The sequence below is a fragment of the Leptonychotes weddellii genome, chromosome 10 (assembly GCF_054177405.1).
Source record: "Leptonychotes weddellii isolate Sample4059 chromosome 10, ASM5417740v2, whole genome shotgun sequence".
NCBI lineage: Eukaryota > Metazoa > Chordata > Mammalia > Carnivora > Phocidae > Leptonychotes > Leptonychotes weddellii.
Window position 1 is genome coordinate 87,345,248 of NC_138378.1, and position 24,024 is coordinate 87,369,271.

General features: G+C 46.7%; 1 protein-coding gene and 1 long non-coding RNA gene across 22 annotated transcripts in view; one reads left to right on the forward strand and one right to left on the reverse strand.

Moving 5' to 3' along the window:
* Positions 1 to 1,881: 1,881 nt before the first annotated feature.
* ST3GAL5 (ST3 beta-galactoside alpha-2,3-sialyltransferase 5) overlaps positions 1,882 to 24,024 on the reverse strand; it is a 49,917-nt gene continuing 27,774 nt past the window's right edge. For 7 of the 20 annotated variants that reach the window (XM_081796712.1, XM_081796709.1, XM_081796710.1 and 4 more), the window contains 6 exons: positions 23,102 to 23,190; positions 22,910 to 23,021; positions 13,408 to 13,751; positions 8,870 to 9,056; positions 6,722 to 6,880; positions 1,882 to 3,129 (listed from right to left, as the gene is read on the reverse strand). In XM_081796712.1, the coding sequence (XP_081652838.1) occupies positions 2,881 to 3,129; positions 6,722 to 6,880; positions 8,870 to 9,056; positions 13,408 to 13,751; positions 22,910 to 23,021; positions 23,102 to 23,190 (1,140 nt within the window). In that variant the 3' untranslated portion in view covers positions 1,882 to 2,880. Of the gene's footprint in view, positions 6,881 to 8,869; positions 9,057 to 11,452; positions 13,752 to 22,909; positions 23,022 to 23,101; positions 23,191 to 24,024 lie in introns of those variants that run through there. The other 13 variants (XM_081796719.1, XM_081796707.1, XM_081796717.1 and 10 more) reach the window with 7 other exon arrangements.
* LOC145715924 (uncharacterized) overlaps positions 15,475 to 24,024 on the forward strand; it is a 21,024-nt gene continuing 12,474 nt past the window's right edge. For both annotated transcript variants that reach the window (XR_014138205.1, XR_014138206.1), the window contains exon 1: positions 15,475 to 16,663. This is a non-coding gene — a long non-coding RNA (uncharacterized LOC145715924). The remainder of the gene's footprint in view (positions 16,664 to 24,024) is intronic.

The window sequence follows — 24,024 nt, forward strand, 5'->3', positions numbered from 1 at the left end:
TCAAGTCCCAAAGCACTGGGACTGGAATACAGCTACAACAAAGTGGTCCTTGGTTTTAGAAATCCTCAATAACCTGAGGAGACTGGGGCGTGACCACCTTTTTTTCTTTTACAACTGAGCCTCTGTCCGCCATGCAAACCACACTGACCGTCGATGGCCAAGAGCTCATCCCCGTTCAACGTAAGCAGTTGAGCCAAAAAGTTGGTCTGACAACTTATTTTAACTAAGGGGCCCAAGAAGTGATGACACCCTCCAAATTTGTGAAAACATGCATCGTCAATGCCTTATCGATACACTCTTGGGAAAGGGAAAACCCCGTGCTACACAAAAGGAGCCATGAGGAAGGGAAGGGGACATCTAGGATACATGAAGTTGTCTAGAAGATCCCAATTCAGCTTTGCCTAAAAACGTGACACACGTCATCGGAAGATATTCATCCAGTTCCCAAGCATTTCCCTAAGGCCGGCCCAGGTTTCTGGAGACAATTTGTTACCTGTAGGAGAGAAAAAGAAAGAAAAAAAAAAACAAAAAAACCCCAAACCTACAACTCACTGAAATTTTCTGTGGCCCAAAGTTCCGGTAAGATGTAAGTTAAAATACAGAACGCGTAGAAGTTGTCCTCAGTTGCCTCAAAAGCAAGGACCACGGCCACGTAAGAGGCATATGCGTGTGCCTACAAAGCTCTACACATTTGGAGGGGTGACATGAAGCCTTTTACTGGAGATCCACCTGTGACATCAGAAGCACCTAGAGGTCTGCTCCCCAAAGAGCGAGTGTGTGTGGGGTCGAGTAAGGGAGGAGTAACTCCAAAGCCCAGGAGCCACTTCTAACAAAAAGCTGCCAAAGTGCTCAAAGTTCTTGAAGACGGTCTCCGATCAACTCTGACTGGCTGGTGGACCCCATGAAATGTTCTTGAAAAAAGTACACCTTTTTATGCACTTCGAGCACTTACTCCCTGTTAGGCATTCAGAGGCGAGAGGCCTGGGAAAAGCAACGTAAGGGGACCAGGCCTGACATGGGCTGGACACTGCCGGGTGCCGGGCCCGGAGCCAGCCAGCGGCCTGGCGGGGCAGTGCACCTGAGTCCACGTGAGCCCATGCGGGAGTTGTCTAAGGAAGTTCCAAACCCTGGCTTCGGTCAAATTGTTAAAAAAAAAAAAAAAAAAATTCAGATTTCAAGTAGCCCCTGAAGGACAAGGGGCTGGAGGTGGGTGGTGTAGGGCTGGCCTTCCCTGAGTCACAGGACAGCTGTGGACCATCTTCCTGAGTCTCAAGTTTCAACGCTAAGTCATTTAGCTGGTGAACATTTCTAAGCATTTTCTCTTGAACAGTATTTTGTAAAAGAGAAAGCAAAATCCATAGAAAATGTGAAGTCATCAATCCAGAGAAATACTATTTGCTGATGCCGGCGACTCTGAGCTTGACCCCAGTGCCCTGGAGATCCAAGGGCCCCGTGCGCACACTGTGACAGGCTCCCTGCCCCGCATGTGCTGGGAGGGGGCGGAGGCCGAAGACACCAGAGCGGGCTGGGAGTCAGAGCTGCAGGGGACCGGGACGGCAGAAGTGGCGAGCACAGATGAGAGCCGGATGGGGCTGGGGGGGGAGCAAAGTGGCTGCCCAGCCTCTGATGACAAAGACTAGAGCAGTTAAGAGACAGAAGCTGGAACAAGCCTGTGTTCCAGGAGGAAGTCACTGACACTCGACGTCTCTCCCAGAGTCCCGAGCTGTCTGGGGCGCGGCCCTGGCAGGACGAGGCAGCCCCCACTCTGTGGCTCACGGCCGGCATCCCCCACCAAAGTCTCCACCTAGCAGCATCCAAGGACATCCCAGGGAGATTACAGACTTTTTTTTTAAGTGCTCCAATTAAGTAGACTATGAGAGCTCCTCAAAAGCTTTTATTCTTTTTTTTTTTTTGACCAGCACACTGCCTGGTACACACTGCCAGGTAGGCATTAAAAAAAAAATTTCTTTTTAAATAGGCAATTTATAACACTGGGAGGATTCTATTTCAATGTTTCAGAAAACGTGACTATTCTTGGAAAGGGTTTGTACTTCTACAACTCTGGAGATCAGAGAGTGTGTCCTCATTTTAATAAACCACCTCAGGCAGACAGAGGACCACCTCCGACTATCATTTAAGTGCTTTGGAAGGGCAGTGAAAAAAGTCTCAAGAAATTTAAGAGTTGTCATCATTTCAGCAGAGAGAATGGCTTCTGCAGCCCAGGGTGGCTTCGTATATTCAGAGGACAAAGGAAATGTCTTCTGTGTCCCTCCTCGGCCAGGGACAGCCAGCATGGCTGCCCTGGTTGATGGTTGCAAGGCTGGCAGAAGGCAGACCACGGAGAGGGGCCGGGAACTTCTCCGACCAGCCCAGGCCGCATGCAGCCGCATGGCTGACCCAGTAGCCGTGCTCTGGCTACTGAGCACGTCATCCCGGAAGCGCCTCGGACATGTGTCCCGCCCAACAGTGACAAGGAACCAGAATCTGGCATTCAGGGCTCTCATCGAAGGAGTGACCTCCATTCTCCTTCCACTCAATTACCTGGTATTCTCTGTGCTAAGTAGACATGGACAGAGTTTTTACAAATTAAATAACGTTCTTAAAATACAATAAAACATCATCACATACAAGTCTCTTTGAAAAGTCTTTCCAATTCAATTCTCAAAATTATCTTACAAAAATGTTGTGCAAAAACACTGACCTCAAATAAATAGGGGGGGGACAAAGTGGGAAGAGCGAAACTTGTTTTTCGTTTTTCAAATTAAAAGTTAAAAACACCAGCTGCACTTCAAAGGATTTGCAGGATGCAATGCATCGAGAAGACTGTGAAACCCAGCCTTCACGGTTGGAGTTGCATTGTCAGATGAGGTTGCTCCGTGTTCAGAATTCACAATGGATGCCTCCGCTGAGATCCTTCACCACGCCCTCTTTGACCAGCTTGAGGAGGAACCTGGTCTCCGTTGTCACATTATGCATGGTCTGAAAGTTCATGGCAGCCATGCAGAGATTGTCGAAGTAGTGCAAAGGTGTTCTGGGTTGACTGAGGTCATATCCAAAGCCTGCCAAGCTGACTTCGTCACACAGACGTGTGGCTAAGACCACAGCAATGACACCGATGGTGGGCACGTTCTGAAGAAGAGGAAAAGACAAAACAAGGCTTAGCACCATTCACTGCTTTCTAAGTGGTATACACGCCCTGCTAAGTCACAGAGGCTTGCCCTGGGCGCTGCGATGTTACACACCGCATGGTTTTATGGGTCACAGAATCCTCAAGTCTGAATCTAGACTCTAAAACAGGGTCTGTGATGTGAAAACCTTTTAACACACCACCAAGGGTAGCTTGGCAGGTCCTCTTGCCCCAAACGAAAAGGTGTTCTTTGTAAAACTTCTACCTCCTGGTCCTACACGTGATGGCCAGAACTGCAAAGCAAGTCCATTTCCTTCTTACACGACAAAAGTCTATAAGGTCTGCCCTGGAATTAGGAAAATCCCCAGGACCTTCCACCATCGCTCTTGGGACCTGCTTCTGGAGGCCGGCCCCTCCTTGCTGGCTCCCGTGGACGGGGTCGGCCTGAGAAGAGAGCAGCCTCCGCTCCCACCAGCGAAGACCATGTTCACTTCTCACCTGAAGCTGCGTCCCACCGAGGACCCTCATTTGCTTTTCTGGCAAATAACGCTTCCAGGCCATTTTCACACGTACAGCTGCTATGCCAGTTTCTGCCCACTCTCTGTGTGGGCAATTTTTAGGCCCAAATTAAGAGTTTCCACATTTGTTCCTTCTAAAATGTATCCTACTGACCGTGGCCTCAGATGCCAAATGTCTGAACCGTTCTGGATTCTGATGATATCACCACTCCCTCCCTCGTGTCCGCTATCTCGCCACTTGCAAATCTGGAATCGGATCTCTGTCCCGGTCTTGAGCAAAAACAGTACGCAGGGCAGAGAGAAATACAGAAAGACCTACAGTGGCCTAAGCACTCCCTGAAGGTCCCTGCTGATCTACTAATGACATTCTGTTGTACAGCTTTTCATGTGTAAATGTGCCTACTTTGTTCACTTGAGTCTGTGGCTTCCAGAAACAACTCTTCTCGTCTGTCAACGCGAACAACGGTGAACCTTTCGGAGTTGACAGTTCACGTGGATTAAGGAACCTCTACAGAACTCATTTGTTCAAAGCCACCCATGCTCCTTGATGTGGGGCATCTGCGTCACTCGTCACTCGGGAAAAAGAAACTCAAAAGTCACCGAAGATGAGAGAAATTAACCCAAAGAAAGATTTCTTCCTGTTCAGCCACAGGACCCAAAGGCAGTGTCCTGCCTTACCTGCAGCCAGCCCCGTACCTAGCATATCGGTAAGACTCAGTCAGTGTTTACAGAAGGAGTACATGAAATCGGCCGTGCACAGAGGCAATGTATGGAGAGAAACTCAGCAGCCATGAAAAACCGCTCAGAGCATGCTATCTCCAGAGCACATCCCCTAAGATGACACCTCCTCATCTACCAGACTTCCCTCTCCGCTGGAAGGACGGGTCACCAGGCCTTCCTGACAACAAAATCCCAGCCTTACTGTTTATTTCCAAGCTGTGCCCTAGGCATCTCTAGACACACATTTTTACTTTTAAATAAAAACGGAATGGTATACATGCTCGGTAACTTGATTTTCTTGTTTATCACATTATGGAGGAGGTGTGTTCACATCCATTTGTTTTCCTTCATCCTTTAACAGTCACACAATACTGCATCAGCTAAATGTAATATGTTTAAATCATCCCCTAATGAGAAATGTTCAGGCCGTTTTTAAGTCCTTTGTTATTAACATTATGGTAAACATCCCAGAATAGCCACCTTTGCAGATTTCTCTTTTCTCTCTCCCTCTTCTTTAAAGATTTTACTTTTAACTAATCTCTACACCCAATATGGGGCTCAAACTCACAATCCCAAGGTCAGGAGTCACACGCTCCACCACCTGAGCCAGCCAGGTGCCCCTCTAATTTTCTTATGATAAAATTTTTAGAGTAAAATTGCTGGGTCAAGACTCTTCACATTCACATTTAAAGCCGATATATATGGCCAAACTACCCTCCAACTTAAATTCTACCTGTACTCCTGCCAGGCAAGGACATTATTGAGCCTTTAAATCTTTGCTAAGGAAACAGGAAAAAATGTCATTGTGGCTCTAATTTACTTTTGATTATTGGTGAAGTTGAACATTTTATCATGTATTCCTTGGCTGTATTAATTTCTTCTTTTGTGAAATGCCTGTTCATATCTTTTTCCCATTTTTTTTTTATTGGCCCATCTTTTCTTTTTGATTTAATAAGATCTCCTTATACTTTGGGAGTATTTGCTATTATATATATGATAAAATTTCCCCCGCTTATTTTGTATTCTAACTTTGTTTCTGGTATCTTTTGCTGTTCAGTAACTTCATATTTTATGTAATTAAATCTGCTAATTTTTTAAAGGTTACTTTTTAAATAAAAAGCTACCTACAGGGCGCCTGGGTGGCTCAGATGGTTAAGCATCTGCCTTCGGCTAAGGTCATGATCTCAGGGTCCTGGGACCCAGTCCTGCATTGGGCTCCCTGCTCAGCGGGGAGCCTGCGTCTCCTTCTCCCTCTGTCCCTCTTCTCTGTTCATGCCCTCTCTCTCTCAAATAAATAAATAAAATCTTAAAAAAAAAATTTGACTCACTGGGCAAACGGACGAACCTGCTAGTCTGCCTACTGGTTACTGGTTGACCATATCTAAGAGTCTAACTCAATGTTTGTAAACTGTGACCCTGACCAGCCCCAGGTACCTGCTAGGCAGTATCTCACGCCCCCAGTGTGAGCAGCACCCCACCCCCATTTCTAAATTCCTGGCTTTCCTTTATATATGGAGATTTTGCTTAAAAGTTTAAGAATGTGGTGCCTGGATAGCTCAGGTGGTTTAGCATCCAACTCTTGATCTCAGCTCAGGTCTCCATCTCAGGGTCATGAGTTCAAGCCCCGCATTTAAAAAAAAAAAAGAAGTTTAAGGATGATTTCCACTGCTTTTAAAAAAGTTATCTTCAAAGACACAGGCTTAGCTATTTGGCTCATAAAGAAACTGATTATAAAGGCATCACCACCCTCCTGGTGTCGGCACAGGCTTTGCAGGTAAAGAATTTCTATTGCAGTGAACGAACTCTAGAGAGCACAAAGGTTCTCAAATTAGGCTACAAAATGAAATCGCCCAGGGGACTTTGAAAATCCCAGTGTATAGACCACAGCAGAGAACAATTAAATAGAAAGTTTGGGATGGGACCCAAGGGTCAACTGAAAAGCACTGCTCTAGGGGGAGAACTTTACTTACCATCACCTATAAAGTGATGATAAATGTCAAGTCTGACCTGAGTGGCCAACTGAGTTAAAAATGTAAAGAACTTTCCAGACCACCAAAGTGCCTTTCACTCTGGAGTCCCAGAGTCAGAATACCTTAAATAATATCTCAGTGACCTAAATGTTAACATGTGGATTATACTAAAGAGATGAGTCACCAGGGGAAAAGCCAAGTAAACAATGAGGAGCCCTGAAATCAAGATGCAGAACAGCAAACACACACGGAGCCTGTAATCAGTGACTACATTTCTATACTGGGAGATGCTTCTGGGGATACAGCTGAGCCTAAATGAAATTTGTACAGAGGTCTCCCTTCCAACACAGAGAAGAACAGTTAACTTTCAATTACAACAAAAATACCTTATCTCGGCCCCAGAACCTTGACTGGGGCTCCGAGTATTGAAGGATGTCAAAGGCGGTCTCTTTGATAATAACTGGATTCAAAATCCTGAAGTGCTTGGGCTGTAGTGGGATTTTTTCCGCCACCTGCTTCCAAAAGAAGAGCCGCACCCAAAATGGCTAAGGGAAGAAAGCAAGCAATCATTAGGGGGACTGAATAAAGTTATCCTGCCATCAGAAGGTGGGAACATGCACCCCTGCTAAGCAGCCCAGAGCCGTGGGCATGACCCCAAATGGGCTGGGGTGCTGCAGTCACTGAGATCAATGCCAGTCCAATGCCCCAGCTCAGAGGAGCAACTCCAAAGGATCTGATTTACGAAGGTGGCACTGGACAAGAAGAGGAACTACAGAATCAGCTCTGGTTTGTTTGGGGAAGAAATTCCCCAGGGAATGACCTGAGAGGGGAAGACTTTTTAAGACCAAAAGGCATCATTTGTCCCCAGTGAAGACCAGGTGAACAGACCCAATTTAAGGGTATTAAGTGCCGTGAGTGCCCCACTCGGATCAGGCCCTCCCCCTGCATCCTCCCTCCACTGACTTGCTCTAGTTCCTAATCCTGTGAAGTCTCCTGGTAACCGACTGTAAGTCATTTCCTACGTGCTTCATCTTCCAACTAGACCAACTTCTACCCAGTGGAAAATCCAGATCATGATAAGCTATACAGAATCAGGCTTTGCAGACAGAAATTCTCCATCAGATGGTGCTTATGTGAAAAGTCTAATATATTCTATTAATTTTGCAGACAACTAGTTTTTATGTGTGTCTATAAATGTGACAGTTGACCTCTGAAATTTATTTCAGCATAATGGGTGGGGCCATAAAGTAATATGATCAATTATTACAACGAACAAAAGGGAGCTCATGAGGGCCATTTCCTCAACATCTGCCCCTCTGGAATTCTCTGAATTTCCTCCAACAAGGGGACCACCAGCAGAGCATTTTTATAATTTTTTTTTTTTTAAAGATTTTATTTATTTGAGAGAGAATGAGAGAGAGAGAGAGAGAGCACATGAGAGGGGGGAGGGTCAGAGGGAGAAGCAGACTCCCTGCTGAGCAGGGAGCCTGATGCAGGACTCGATCCGGAGACTCCAGGATCATGACCTGAGCCGAAGGCAGTCGCTTAACCAACTGAGCCACCCAGGCGCCCCAGCAGAGCATTTTTAGACAATCTCTTGGGGAATATTCCTCAGAGGTTTTATATATATATTCTTTTGAAAATCCTCAATAATGGTTTACATTCATCCAAGTAAGTCTAATTTCTGGATTAGCCAAAAGATATGTAAATTCAAGCCTGGTGAATAAGGTAGGTGATCAGTAATAACAATTTTGGTCCCAAACCTGATATTCCCATTAAGTAATGATCACAATTAATCTTAAATTCTGAAAGTCATTCCCAACAAGAAATACTGATAGTTTCTACAAAGGCAGTAGCTATTTGAAAGACAACACAAGGGCGCCTGGGTGGCTCAGTTGTTAAGCGTCTGCCTTCGGCTCAGGTCATAATCCCAGTGTTCTGGGATCGAGTCCCGCATCCGGCTCCCTGCTCAGCGGGAAGCCTGCTTCTCCCTCTTCCACTCCCCCTGCTTGTGTTCCCTCTCTCGCTGTGTCTCTCTCTGTCAAAAAAATAAAATCTTAAAAAAAAAAAAAAAAAAGACAACACAAAAGTACAATTGACCCCTGAATGATGTGGGGGTTAGGGGCACCACCATCCACTCCCCGAGTAGTTGAAATCCACAGATAACTTCTGACTCCCCGAAAACATAACTACTAATAGCCTACTGCTGACCAGAGGCCTTACCGATAATATAAACAGTTAACACATATTTTGTATATGTATTATATATTGTATTCTTACAATAAAGCAAGCTAGAGAAGTAAAATGTTATTAAGAAAATCATAAGGAAGAGAAAATGCCTTTAGAGTACTGCACTGTATTTATCAAAAACAATCTGTGTACAAGTGGACTCATGCAGTTCAAACCCATGTTGTTCGGGGGTCAGCTGTATACATTCCACTGTGTGTGTTTAAAAATACAAGTCTGTAATTACAGTTAGAGACCCCTCCACTTTTTACGAAGGAACACTGGAGAGCTGAATTTCTAGTGCTTACCAGGGTTTCATTTTTTACCATTGCTTGAAGCCAGTTGAAGTCAACACTCTTAAATAAAACAGCAACAAACAAGTCATTGGAATAATATTCAAGGTCAGACAGTGGCGCGCCCTCTGGATAAGTCATCCTGATAGTAGTTTTATTACCAACATGCTCGGAATATCCCTCAACTGGTGCACTGTTTAACCTATTTAAATAAAAAGGACAAAGATAAATTGACAAAGCAAACCATCAACTACTTTATCACATCATGCAAGATCCCTTCGTTGTGTCCCACACATGTTTATAGGGCTGGGAGGAAGCTGTGGGTTGGGGGTAAGGCCTCCCTCCCGGCAGCCTCAAGTCCCCAAGGGACGCCCACACCTCCTCTCTGAATGTCAAGCAATTCCATCCAGTCCTACCATTTTAAGCCAACCCAAACATTATATTTTGGGCTTTCTCTGGGCATCAGTAATGTTTCCTCGAAAGCTTCCCGCTGTGCTCAGATATTAGGAGTTCTTGCCAGAATTTCAGAAAGGTAATCAGAAAGGAAACCAGGGTGAGGCAGACCCAAACCACAATTATATTGACAGGGTTGGGACCAAGGAGGGCACTGGGCCCAGGTGCATCCTTAAAGCAAGGACTTGGGACACTTAAAACTGTTAGATCAACAAAGGCAAGATCTTACCAGCGTGGTTGTTTTGGGGCAGATTCTAAGAATTCTTCTGAAAGCACTACCACTCACCCAGTTAAAAGAGTTTTGTAATCTCAAAGTCTGTTTGGTTCTTCCCTTGTATTATCACACCTGTATCTCGGCTTTCTTCTCTATTCCACTGCCACTTCTTCTAGATCTGAGACCTACCCTCTGGATTATCAAAAGATATTATTACACATGACAACCAAATGCAAGGCATGCCCCTGAGGCAGTTATCCGCTCCCTTCCCCTTTCTTTTCTTTTTTAAAATAAAGGACATTATCAGGGTTGTTGGTGAAATCTGGATAAGGACTAGATAGGGCCTGTATTTTCTCAGTGTTCATTTCCTGGTTCTGCACAGTGGTCTGTGGTTCTACAGTTCTAGAATACAGTCTCCTTGTTCTTGGGAAATGCACACTGACTTATTTAAGGGTAAAGGGGCTTGATATTTGCAACTAACTATCAAAGGGTTCAGAAAAGAATAATAGTATATATAAAGAGAAAATCATAAAGCAATGTAATAAAGTTGGAGAATCTGGGGCAAGGGTGAATGCGCGGTTCTTTGTACTATTCTTGCAACTTTTCTGTTAAATTTGGAATTGTTTCAAACCTAAAAGTTACCCCCCAAAAGCTTCTTAACTGATATTCTCCCTCATCATCAGGCTAAGCCACCATTCCTCTGTCCCCAGCACTCGGTGGCCTCCCAGTGGCCATGCATGAAGTCCATGCTCCCCAGTCTGGTGATCTGCGGGCCACCACTGGGCATCAGGCCACCTTACAGCCCCTTCCCCACTCTCCCAGCCCCACTCTCCTTGTAGTGAGCAAAATGGAATCTCTCCTGTCAAGCAGGGGCCTGAGTCAAGCAATGACGCAAGCAGGTAAGGTACTGCAGCTAGGAGAGACCAGCGTCAGCTGAACCCCCAGAACTGATAACAAGCAGAACCAGAGGAGGTCTGCGGGGGCCCGAGACCAATAAAATCCCTTTAAAAGGGGAAGGATTTTGGCAGCAAACTGTTAGACTCCTCAGACCTGACCCCTCTACGTCTGACCACTTGAAAAAGGCAACTGCCGGGGAAGGCTCTGCCCGAATGATCTCCGAGCAGAACCGAGAGCCTTGGCTGCTGGAACATCAGAAGCAGGAAGTGCCGAGAGCTGACCCGGACCAGACCAAAGCTTCATCTCAACTGCACCCCACAGACTGACTTCGCGTTTGGTTCGTTCACTTCCTGCACCCTTCTGTTAGCTTGTTTGTTGTGTGGTTCGTCTTCTCTCCTGCTTTGTGTGCTGTGTAAGAAGCCAAGTTTAAGCACATGTGAATTATCATCGAGTCTGGAATCCTGAACCTACTTTCTTTTTTTTTTTTTAAGATTTTATTTATTCATTTGAGACACAGAGATACAGAGAGAGAGAGCATGAGCAGGGAGAGAGGCAGAGGGAGAAGGAGAAGCAGGCTCCCTGCTGAGCCAGGAGCCCGATGTGGCGCTCGATCCCAGGACCCTGGGATCATGACCTGAGCCGAAGGCAGATGCTTAACCATCTGAGGCACCCAGGCGCCCCAATCCTGAACCTACTTTCTTTTTCTGAACCTACTTTCTAATCGTGATTTACTTTGCTTCGTGACTGAATAAAGCTGACACTGGGGAAAGACACACTCGTGTGTGTGCCTCCAGAGCGTGCTCCTGACACTCCTGCAATAATAGGGCAGGGCTCCACACCCGAGATCTCGCTGCCTGCCTCCTGCCTGGAGCGCCCAATGCCACTGTTCAGCAAGGCCCCCCTTCCCTCCCACCGCACCTCTCCTCGGGCCCAGGGGGCGCACCAGTGGCACTCCTGGTTTCTCTCCGCTCCTCTTCCCACATCAGTCACGCACCGTTAGATGGGCACGGGGCCCCGTCTGCCCGCACACACACCTTTCAGCTGCTCGCACGGGCCCAGGGCTTAGACTCGGAAAGCCTCCGCCTGCATTTGGACTGCTGCCATCTGGCCCGGACCCTGGGCCCTCTAGGGCCTCAACGTCTTCACTGGTGACGTAACAGAGACGGCTTCACGGAGGAAGGGGAACCTCCAAAGCACGTGACACAGTGTCCGGCACATGGAAAGCATCCAGTGAAAGGCAGTGGTTACAGCCTTCTTCACCCCAACCTTTACAGTCCTCATAGCCCAACCCCACCCCTACTCCTTCACCTCACACCATGCCTGCTTTCTGGCCACTGGGGCCTATGGCACCCCTTTGACCTTTAAACTAGGCTCTTACCTGTTTCTTCTATCTCATGGCTTTTACAAAAATCTGGTTCTTTCCTACAAACCCCTTACGCCCCCTGCCCCCTCCTCCTGAGCCCCCACCTTCCTACACATTTCCCAAAAATAGGTGCTAACATTTATCGAGCAATTTACACTAAGTTCTAAGTGCTTTACATCTGTGAACTCATTTTGTCTTCACGGTAAGCCTAGACTATGTGTACTGTGACTGCCTCCAGATAAGGAAACGGAGGCACAGGACAGTTAGGAAACTTGCCTGAGATCACGGCGACTGGGGACAAAGGCATTATGTGAACACACCACGTTTAGGCTCAAAGTATCTGAAATGGATCTTGTCATCCTCCCTCACTAACCTGAGATTTTCCCCAACTACTCCCATTTCTGACAGCAGTTCCACTAACGTCTGAGACCCCCAAACTAGAAATCCTGGTGTCCCCTGACGTTAACTGTCAGGCTGTCAGAAAGTCCTGTAATTTACTTTCTCAATTTCCTCTTGGAAACACACTAGTCTCCATTTCCACTTTCTCCGCCTCACACCAGGCCCACACACTGCATGCACTGACCACAACCTCGAAACCCAGTCCCCGGCTCTAGCCTCTCCTGCCTTTGGTCAAACTCACACACTCCTGCTGAACAAATGTGATGGAAGACCCAGCATGCACTGTACTCCTGGTTCTGCACTTCCTTCTGATAGGGAGAATTTATTAAAATGCCTCAAGAGCCTTAAAAACAATGGAATATCTTTAAGCCAACAATTCTAAGGATTCTTAGAATTATTTCCAAGGAAATAATCAGAGATAAAGACATTAGTGTGAGATATGCAAGGCATTTTCACAATAACAAAGAAACTGAAAAATTCAAAATATCCAGCAACAGTAGAACAGTTAAATCACTTACGATACTCTCATTTAAAGGACTACTAAGCACTTGGAAGAGTTAATTTTCCAAGAAATATTTAATGGCCTCAGAAACTGTTTATAATATTATGTTAAAAAAGCAAAACACTTGATAAGAATATAAATGCACTCGTTAGTATGTGTATAGAACAAAAGTGGAAAAAACACAACAAATTAATAGCGGTTGGTTATCTGGGCTCTGAGGGGTTATTTTCTTCCTTACATTTTTCTGTATTTTTTTTAATCTTCAAGAATGAACATATTTTGCTTTTATAAGGAAAACAATTTTTAGCCAGTGAAACCAAAAAGAATCTAGGATGAGTGGAGTACAGGCTGCGTGCGTCCTAGATCCCCGCCGGCCCAGCCTCGCGGGGCGCACCCACACCCAGCCCTGCTCCCGGAAGCCAGGCATCCCACCAACTCACCCCCCACCCCCCCACACCGCGTGCGCCTCTTGGTCCTGCCTAGCTCAGGCTTCCTCCTGAATCTACCCAGCCTTCCAAACCTCACCTCCTCTTCAAAGGTTCTGCCAAATTAGGGTCAGTATGGCACAGTTTGGGGCATCCAATCATTTCATGTTTTTGTTTCAACGTCTCAAGCAGTAAGCCCCCTGCAGGCAGGGACTTAAGGCGCTCCCCGCGTCCCTCACTGTTGCTGGTTCGACGAGGACCAACAGCAGTGAGGTAAACTCTGGAGGTGAACCCATGTACCTTATCACAACATCGAACTGGTTCAGGGCATGGCCCAGCACTAGTCCGTGGAGTATTCCGCCACTTCCAATAACCACACAACGCCTACAGCTCTTGGCTCTCAAGTGTTCAGGCAGGTCATGCTCAGGCAGTATTTCCAAGAGGGTCTGGACTTGACTGGAGAACTGCCGGAATCCGAAAGGAGGATCGTACTTGTACTCGGCTTCATTCACTTTGGGGGCCTCCTTCACGAAAGGTGGCAAGTCCGGGCTGTACCTGTGTTCAAACAACCGCGCCATCGACTTCTTCGCAAACTTGGGCCGGCACTCCTTTTGCAAGACTTGCTGAGCGTATTTCTGAGCTCTCTGGAATGAAATCACACCAAGCTGAGTTGGAGAAACTTCAGGCATTAGAAATATCCTCTTACAGATGACACTGTGTCCTGTGATGTCTGATAGAGCTCCCTGTTGAGTCCTGTCTTTCAGCATAAAACGTCTGCTTTCTTAGAGCTAACTGATGCTCAGAAACGTAAAGAAATAACCTGGGAGAATCACAGGACAGGGAAATAAACTCCATAAGAATATTTACTTCATTATACAAGGAAAGTATGTCTTTGTACCCCCACCTCCTACCCCTAGCCTAAGCTTGTTCTCCAAATAAATTTGGGGTGAGATACATACTTTGAAGTATCTCACATTGTATAAAACCCGTCACATGCTACCACATGGATGAACCTGAGAACACTGTACTAAGTGGAAATAAGCCAGTCACAAAAGGACTGTCTGACTGTACTTATGTAAGGTCTCTAAAGTACTAAAGTTCATAGAAACAGAAAGTGGAATGGTGGTTGTCAGGGACTGGGGGGTGGGGGGGGCAGGGGCAAATGGGGAGATGCTGTTTAATGGGTCCAGAGTTTCGGTTCTGCAATATGTAAAAGTACTAGAAATCTGTTTCACAGCAATGTGAATACACTTAACAGGGCCAAACTGTACATTAAAATACAGTTGAGATGATAAGTTTTATGTGTTTTGCTTTTTTTTTTTTTTACCATAATTTAATAAAATTTCGTATTTCAGGTTCTTATCTAGCAGGATGAGAAACAGGCTGTTTATCAGTTGGGCAATGAGCTTCATGGAGTCTGGCATGCAAGTTATTCTAAATGTAATCAGGGCACAATGTCATGTCAACATAGAAGTGGCCTTGGTTTTGTATACGATTTTCCCTGCACATTAATGCTTTGCCTCCACAAGGAACTACCACTGAAGGCCAAGTACAGTGACCCAGCTGAATGCAGCACCCCTCGGAGGGACAGGGTCCAAAGGCCCACTGGCCCCCGGCTTCCTCCTGGCTCAGTCTGGCCCGACGCGGCCTCACAACCGCTTGGCCGGCAGTTTTCCCTCATCGTTGTGCTTTCGGTCCTTATCTCCACATTCAGCAGCGCTGGCCCTGCCTTTCCCCTCCTCCCACCAGGCTATCTTCACACACACGCGCGTACCCATGCATGCGTGTATATGTGTATGAAGTCCCAGAGTTCCTGGGATATTTAATTTTAGGACAGAATGTGTCTTTTAAACCAGGTCTATACTATAATGAGAATTACTATTGTTACATGTTATTTTAAATGTATGCCCCAACTATGTTTTTCCTCAAAGTTCTATTATTTTTATGGTCTGGTTTTTGAATAACGAATATTTTTGTAGGAAAACACCTATCTTATTATAGCAGAAGGCCCCCTGCTCCTCCCTTTTGAAGTTACAGCTTCAAAGAGTTATTAGTAGCTGGTAAAAGCACACTGTCTGCATCTTGAGGACGTGGCCCCGTTTCTGAAAAGGGGAACCGATACTCTCTGAGCACAGATGAGGCTGCAGACACCATACGCAGTCACGGTCTCAGTCTCCCGTCACCAAATCTCCCACACTTTAAAATATGGCCGTTAGTCTCTTCACTTTGTGTGCTCAAGGGGGCATAACCAGTTAGAGGGCCGAGCTGGCGCTAACCCAGTCTGATGACTTCCCGAATGCCTAAAACCACAGCCTCTGTCTACACAGAGCAGCACACAAACACCACCAGAGAGAACAAGAGTTTAAATACGAACCGGTATCTTTGTGAGCAATCAGTGAGAAAGCCATGCAAGGACCAGTCGTGACCCTGAGCAGCACCAGAACGGAAGGCCTGCCAAGCCCACGTCACTCCGCAGCCCGTAGAGGGCCACCCACACCACACACGTCTGTCTCCAGACCCGAGGCCTGAAGGTTATGAACAGCAAGTCTTATAGAACAAGAGGTTGAATCTTTCGCTATAGAACGACATGTCAAGCATCTGGTGTTGCAGATCTCCTAGGACAGAAATGAATGTCTGAGAAGTGCCCGGAGGAACCCAGAGCAGCTTCGGGATCGACGCATGACTGGAAAGAGAAGTAGGTGATCAAGCCAGAAACCTGGGCTCAGCTATCCTGGGCTGCCAAATTTCCTCTTTAGAAGTTTCATTTGGAAGGAGGGAAATTTCATTCCATTTCCATTCTGGCAAAGAGCTCCATTTCAGGCTTCAAACTTAATTTTCTAGGCTGGGAGCAGCACAAGGCTTAGTAATCACCCTCTGACCGTGACTCACTCATAGCGGGGTGCAATACATCAATCCGGGGGAACGAGTGTTTGAAACACCACTGGAACCGTCTACGGTGACGGTAATTCCTTTTCTCCTTCTGTTTCACCTCATTTAGAGACGTGTAACAAGCCCTGAGAAAGCCCTGGGGAGCGTTTCTTCTAACCAGAAGCTGGTCCAGCCTCTCTCCTGCCTCCTCCATGCCTGGAAAGCCTGGGGAGGAGAAGCTCGCCTCGCGGAGCCGTGACAAAGAAAGGACTGTGACCGTCTGCTTCCCCCTGCTGCAGAAAGCTCCAACCCTGGAAGCCGAAGCAGGCCGGAGAGGAAGGACGCGGAGGGGTCTGGGTGGCATCCATCCAGGGTGAGGGCCACGGGAGAGCAGAGAACCGGAGACTCTCGCAAAGATACAGGAACTCCCACTTCTCTCAAACCAAGGCATGGAAACGAGGGCTTCGGTTTTTTACAAGCCTTCCAGGCTGAGCTTTCTGGCTGCCCACAACGAAGAATAAACAGACAGCTGGTAGTTCCAATTGTCAGTGAGGTGGCCATTTGCCACGGGAAACCACCATGTGACAATTCACCGAAGGGTGTTTAAAAAAATCTAAGTAATTCTCCTCGGCAAAGTCTCCACTTTCGTTTCTACTGCATAACTTCTACGACAGTACTTCTCAGAAATGTAAGTAAATGGCATAATTCTTCGTAAAAGGCAACCTTCTCTTTTCCTTCTTTAAATCCGGGACAGGGCACAGCACTGAGGCTGAGGCAGAGTTTGGGGGCTGGAGCTAAGCAAACCGGGGTGGGCGCCTGACTCAGCCACAGGCCACGTGAACGGAGGGCATGAGTTAGGTCTGTGAAAGGCCACTACTGCTCTCCTCCTCACGGGGCCGTTCTGCTGCCCCCCGCATTCTGCACTGTGCCCGAGACGTGTGAAGACTGGATACCATCACAGAACAGCGACCGCGGGCAAAGCTACTGCCACCCTGAACTCACGTTCAAGTTGGCCGTCTAGAACCTTCCCCTGGCTACCAGCGGGGCAAAATCTGAATAACCAAGTCACAGAAAGAACACCACAGTAACACTCAAGCAGTCAGGGGCGGCCGGGGACTGGTGGCTGAGGGAGGGGGACAGACTACAACGGGTGAGGGAACTCACTTGGGTGAAGGACGGAAATGTTCTAAAATTGGACTGGGGTGATGGGGGTGTAACTGTGTAAACGCAGGATGCTATCAAACCGTATGCTTAGGAGGAGCAAATCTTACAATGCGTATACTTTGCCATGGTAAACGGTTAGGAAAAAACAATCAGAAGACCTGGACGCTAGACCCAGTTCCAGATCTATTAACCAGCAGTGTAGCCTTGACTGAAGCATCCAGCCCTCGGTCAAAGCTTCAGTTCCCTCATCTCTTACATTCGAGGATGGTCTGGGGCAAAGGGCCGGCGCTGAGGACAGGAAAGAACCAGTCTAGAGGTGTAGGCGCCTGGACGAAAAACTCAGCCCAGGTCACTATGCTTCCCTTGGCTACGTGAGTGTAGATCTGCAGAGTCAGAGGGAAGTAAATTTGGCCATAATTAACTACACAGCATAAAATGCAGTCCCCTGGGTGGTATGTGGTTTTTAGCTCTCTGAGAAGAGAGAGGGCCTAGTTCAAACTGTTGCAACCACGTGGCCCAAACCTAAACTGACAGGAATGTGCCCTCGTCTCTCCTCAAACATCTTTTAAATGCAATTTCACATCTGAAATGCGCTTTCAAAGTGTCTAGATCCTGGCAGAGACCACTGTTAGTCTTTTTAAAGAAATGGCACATTAGGGGGGCATCTTTAAATAGAAAAGACAAAATCCACAACCACCACGGCCACACTTCTGCTGCTGTATTAACACAGGCCGGGTCCAGCACAACCAGACAATGCTCAGACTCCCACAGGGTCAGCAGGGTCCCCTTAACACGGCAAGCTGCTGAATATCCTCAGCAGAGCTAACGGGGCCTCATGGCTTTGAGGCCATCTTCTGCTAACCTACATCCGCAACAATTCAGATCTGTCTACACGCTCTTGGTGGTAAAGACCAATCTCCACCAACAGCCTGGAGACAGGGTCTTCTTTGCAGAGAGCTCATACCACCTCACAGCCATTGAGAACACCAGGACCACACCGGCCAGCTTCTGTGGCTGTTTCCTCTACTCTGGGGACTTGAGAGAGGGTTTCTGATTTTGCTTTAATGAAACATGACCAGATATCAAATTTGGGACCTGGTGAGTATGGCATTCAAGGCCTTTCCCTCTTTGGTCCTGGCTCATTTTCAGTCTTCTATCCTGCTGTTCCCCACCCCAATCCTCAGTGATATCCAACTCCTGCTGTACGTCTAATTTGCAAAGCCCTGGAGAGCAAAGCTTTCTGCACACACTGCTCCCTCGGCCTGGAATGAAGCAGGACAACCTGTCAGGACCACTGTGAAAAGTGGGGCATTCTGACAGTGTCAACAATGTGAAAAAGCTATAAAAGAAGTCTCAAGTGAAAAGATAAAAAGCACCCCTAATTCCACCGTGGTTACAGCAGGCTTTCACTTTCTACTTTATTAATTTCTGAACTGACCAAGGCTTTCACAAACACGTTTGACTTATATCACTACTCCCTGATTTTTTCTTCTTTCTCTAGAAACTACAAGAGACTTTCTACTTTATTCATTTCTGTAGTATCTGAAGTTTTGGACTTATTTTTGTAACTGGAAAAAATAATGATCTTTTAGATATCTTTTAGAACTGGGTTGATGTGGCAGTCACTGTGGGCTGCCTACTGGGTCTCCATTTCCCCACTCCTTAGGGAACCGTAGTTTTGTGCAGGAAGCTAACAGCCCTTCTCCAGGCAGGCAGTGGGGCCTGGGAGGCTGACCTTGCCCATCAGATACTCCTATCCCCCTTGTCAGGGACTGGTCAGGAATCCTCACTGCAGCCAATCAGGGCAGGGCACAGGCAGCCCTGAGAGACTGTTATTGGTCCCACAGTGAACTTAGGTTTAGAAACTGGTGCCATCAGCCTAAATGGAGGACTCCTATTTCATGGTTTAGGGGAAAGGGGATGGCGAGATTCTTTTTTTTTCCTGTCTACTATCCACTGGTGGATATGAGGAGAGTTGAACAGAAACTATCTGACCTATTCCTTGAAGGGATATTAAACTTAATGTACATTACAGAAAATACTCAAAGAATTGCCTGTTATTTAATTGTGGATTTTCTATTCAATTGGAGTTCAGAGATGAGACACCACACCATGGTTCAGTAATATCTCCCCTCCCTCTGGAGTTGAATATACCTAAGTACATATTCATTAACACAAAATGTTAGCACACAACCCCATCTCCCAAGGGCTTGCTTAAAGGACAAGTGGGAAAGACAGTTAAAACATTGCAGTGTAAGTGTTAGGATTAAGGTATGAAGGCGCTTCTAGAAGACAGAGTAGGATGATCAGAGAAAGCTTCTTAGAAAAGGTAACTCCTGAGCTGAGAGTTGATGTAAAAATTAGGAGCAGAGAGGCCAAGGGAGGGAAGGGCTCCAGGCAGTGAAGTTAGAAAGAACACAGCAAACATAGGGGAAAGTCTTTTCAACAAATGGTGCCAGGAAAACTGGATATCCACATTCTAAAGAAAAAGGTTGGACCCCAACCTCCCACCATATACAAAAACTAACTCAAAATAAATTAAAGACCTACATTTAAGAGCTAAAACTATAAAACTCTCAGAAGAAAACATAGGCTCAGGCAATGATTTCTTAGATATGACATCAAAAGCACAAGGAACAAAAAGGAAAAAGAGATAAACTGGACTTCACCAAAATTAGAAAATTTTGTGCTTAAAAAAAAAAAGAAACTTTTGTGCTGAAAATGACACCATCAAGAAAGTGATAAGACAATCCACAAAATGGGAGAAAATACTGGCAAGCCATATATCTGATTAAGGGACTGGTAGCCAGAATATGCAGAGAACTCTTACAACTCCGTAATATAAAGACAAATAACCGTATAAAAAAATGGACAAAGAACTTGAATAGACATTTCTCCTTAGAAGACATACAAATGGCCAATGAGCACACAAAAAAAGAGGCTCATCATTAGTTACCAAGGGAATACAAATCAAAACCATAATGAGGCAGAGAGAAAGAAGCTCGACCGAGGGGTTGTGAAGGGATTTAGTGCCGGGCGCCGGCAGTGCTGGGCCGCAAAAGGAGGCTGAAGAGCCTGGCAGGAACCAAGGCACAAAGAGTCCTACAGGCCAGACTCAGAAGTCTGGATATTCTAAAGGTAATGGGAACAAATCAGAGTTTGAAACCAGGACGCACCATACCGGATTCAATTTTTGGAAATATACTCCCGCCATAGTGGGGCATGCCTGGATGCAGAAAGGCGGGTAAGGAGACATGAAACTGGGGCAACGGGAGGGAGCAGAGGAACTGGAGCATCATTCCTGTTCCCGGAATCCCAGAAACTGTCTATTTTTATAAACACCATCCTTGTTTTCAAATAACTTCTATTTTAGATGAGACAACAAAACACTGAGGTAAATCACTGTATCAAATGGAGTTTCAAAGTACGGTTGAGGTGCAGCGTCGAAGGCACTGAGTTGGGGGCCAGCACTGAGAGCAGGGAAGAAACGAGCCTATCCTTTCCAGCCCGGTACTGATAAAATTACAGACAACCACACTTTCAGGGCTGGAAGGGATCAGAAAAGCCCTTGCGCCACCGACTGTCTGATGCCTAAATTCTATCTACAGGACCAGCTACCCTGGCTTTGCTTCAAGAGCTCCAGAGATACGCCACAAGGGCGGCCCATTAATCCCATCTTCTGATGCCTGGGACCATCACCTCCTTCTCCTTTCAGCTGGGCTGCCTTTCCTGGATCCGCACGTCTGTCACTAAGGCCACCGGGGCGGAGCTGCCCCTCCCAGAGGCCCGCAGCTGCCACGTGCCCTGCACCAGGCCGTCTGTCCTGCCGGCTACGCAAACGTTCCCATCCCTTCCACCAAGGTTCCTCGGGGACACGGTCTTGAGTCTCTTCTCTGGTCATCCTCAGAAGTCACTGGGACTCCTTGGGGAACCTTCCAGAGTAATAGCCGTAATGATCAGAGCACCTGTCTGAGCTCTGCAGGGATGAGCAGACCATCCCTGGGCTATTAATGTCGCTTATGGGGAGCAGCTGAAGGCAGCCACAACACAGGCCGATGCAGACGGCGCTGGCCAGGCCCAAAAGCTGCAAAGCTGATTTTACCCCTGGTGTTACTACAGCCCATCTTCTCCATCTTGGGCTTGTGAAATGGCGGGCTGGACCCCGGCACGCCAGAGCTCCTGCCTCTCCTCAATTAACCCGGTCTCGAGAGTGGTTATCTTTGCAGTCGGTCAGACGGTCCGTAGCGTGACTAACTAAGGGGGCAGGAGAAAGAGGCCGCAAAGAGAAGGCGGACAAGCACGGCGAAGAAGCAAAGGCAGGAGTTCAGGGCTGTTGGGACGTCTGCAAGGCCAGCCGGGGAGGGAGGCGGGAGGCCCGAGCAGAGGCACGGGCACGTCCTGTTCCACCAGCACGGAGGGGCTGGCGCTGGCGGAACGGAGAGCGGAGAGCGGAGAGCGGCAGCCAGCCTCCGGGGACGGCCCCGCACGGGGAGGCAAGGCCCTGGGAGACGCGACGGATCTGCAGGGGCCACGCTGCGCATTCGTTCTTTACACTCTCTTCGCCTGCCTGTCCCTCAGCACAGGTGAGAGGCTGCTTCGCAGGACGTAGAGACTGAGGGAAAAAACGCGTGACTACAAACGACTAGCAAAGGAGCTCCGTGCACGTTATCTTATTCAACTCTGAGGGCCGCCCTGTCACACAGATGGTGTTGTCTGCATCTCAGCGCTGAGAAAACTGGGACTCAAAACAATTAAGAAACCTGCCCAAGGTCTCGTCTTTGACTAAGTGGCCTTTAGACTTGAATCTAGGTCAGAAATTTAAGGTCCCTCCTCTCTGCATCAGCCTACCTGTAACTCCTGGCTCCTTCTGTGGCCCTCCCCTACCCGGGCAGAGAGCAGGCAGCAGGGGCTCGGACTCGAGACTGCGCTGCTGAGTCCAAGCCCCGGCTCCCCCGCGGACTAGTGAAGGTGACCTCATACAGGCCGCCTAATCTCCCCGTCCTTCCGTCGCCTCAGCTGTGAGGTAGTGACGGTTCCAACTACGAGGGTTAAATGCGTTTACAGTGCTGAAGCACTTTTAGAATAGTCACACGGTATACATTAAGCTAGATTAACTAAACTGGTTAACTAAACTAGATGTGGACTTGGGCAAGCAGCTTAACCTCCCAGCCTTCATCGGTCAGAATACTGGGCTATCGCCCCGTCGTGATGATAACGCGCCCACACACGTTGGTCACCATTATTGCCATGCTACCTGACTTCAAATCATCTCTTCTTTCATCCAGGACGGAACGTTACTGGATCATCTAACCACTCACATAACCCGTGCAATGAGCATTTAACAGGTCAATTGATTTAGAAAGATAAATACAAACTGAAAGGAAAAAGCTTGAAATACAGTGTGAAATCGTTAAAATGAAAAGAATGACGTGACACCAAAAGAACTTGCCCCTGTTCTAAGGACGTGTGTGCCATTAACAGCACAGCAAGCCAGCCCCACGGCAGGTGCCTAGAGTGGGTCAAATGCAACTCACCTCCCCCAAGCGACTTCAGTACATGGAGGAAGAACACTGTGGGGCGGGTAGGTTGGTTATTTGTTTTGCTGGGGGGGGAGGGGCTGTCTCTGATTTTGGAGCACCTGAGATGGAGTGTTTTCCTTCTGTTTATAACTTTCCTGAGGACTCGTTTATAACCCTTTAGAGATGATATTGCTGTTTAAGTATAAGCTTGGAAATACTTTAATTTAAACCACACCAATGGCATATCTAACCTTTACACGGTCCGGGTCCACATAATGCATTTTTTTCATGTCACATTCTTCAGTAGTATAATTTAACTTGAGAATATAAAGGATCCACACTCCAAACACAAGCAATGTACACCTGGAAAAAAAATCAATTAGGTATAATGATGCAGTTATGTGATAATCAAGAGAAATCATGTGAAATAAGGGAAAACCTACCCCAGCTTGAGTTTGCCTGCCAGGTAACATGAAAGTACAGCCTTTAAGGGGACCTTCGTGGCTGACTTAAGGCACCATTTCTTACTTTCCTGACAAGAAAAATTAGTCATTTACGACTATCTTTGTTATAAGTGAATACAGAGAAAACATTTTTCTGCAAAGGCACCCTAATAAAATATGAATCACAATGCAGACCACTGGACTTTACAAGACGCCCAACCGACTGAGCCACCCAAGTACCCCCAGAAACCTCATTTTTAATAAGCTCTCTAAGTGATACTGATAAACTAAAAGTAAAAAAAAAAAAAAAAAGTTTAAACCTAAGTTTAGGAACCATTGTTTTAAATAATTTGTGTTACTGAAAAAAGAGTTAAGGAATAACCTTAATGGGAAAATGATCCCTTTTCTAAAGGAAGGGACAGTTTAAAAAACACAGCATCTAGCACAATATACTATACACAATAGATGCTAAATTATTTCTTAATATTTAAGGATGATGCAAGAAAGTATTGCTAGGAAGTGTTTTCAAGACTTCTTGATTCTTCTTTCAGTAGGCTCTCCCATGAAAACCTGAACAAGCATCCTAATTTTCCCCTGGGATGGAGTACAATGTTAAGCGAATAGGATGCTACCATCTGTGTAAAAGCAGGGGGTTAGTAACACACACACACACACACACACACACACAATTTCTTATGTACACAAGACTGGTAATACTGGTTACCTTTAAGTGGGGGGCAGGAAAGAGAGGATATTTTACTGAGTACTTTTAATATCTTCTGAATTTTAAATCTTGTGAATATAGTATTACCTATCCTTCTCCCCAGCCCCCCAAAAAGGCATTACATTTGGTGCATATAATTCCCTTATCTTGATTATGAAGAAACAAACAAGGAAGGAAGGAAGGAAGGAAGGAAGGAAGG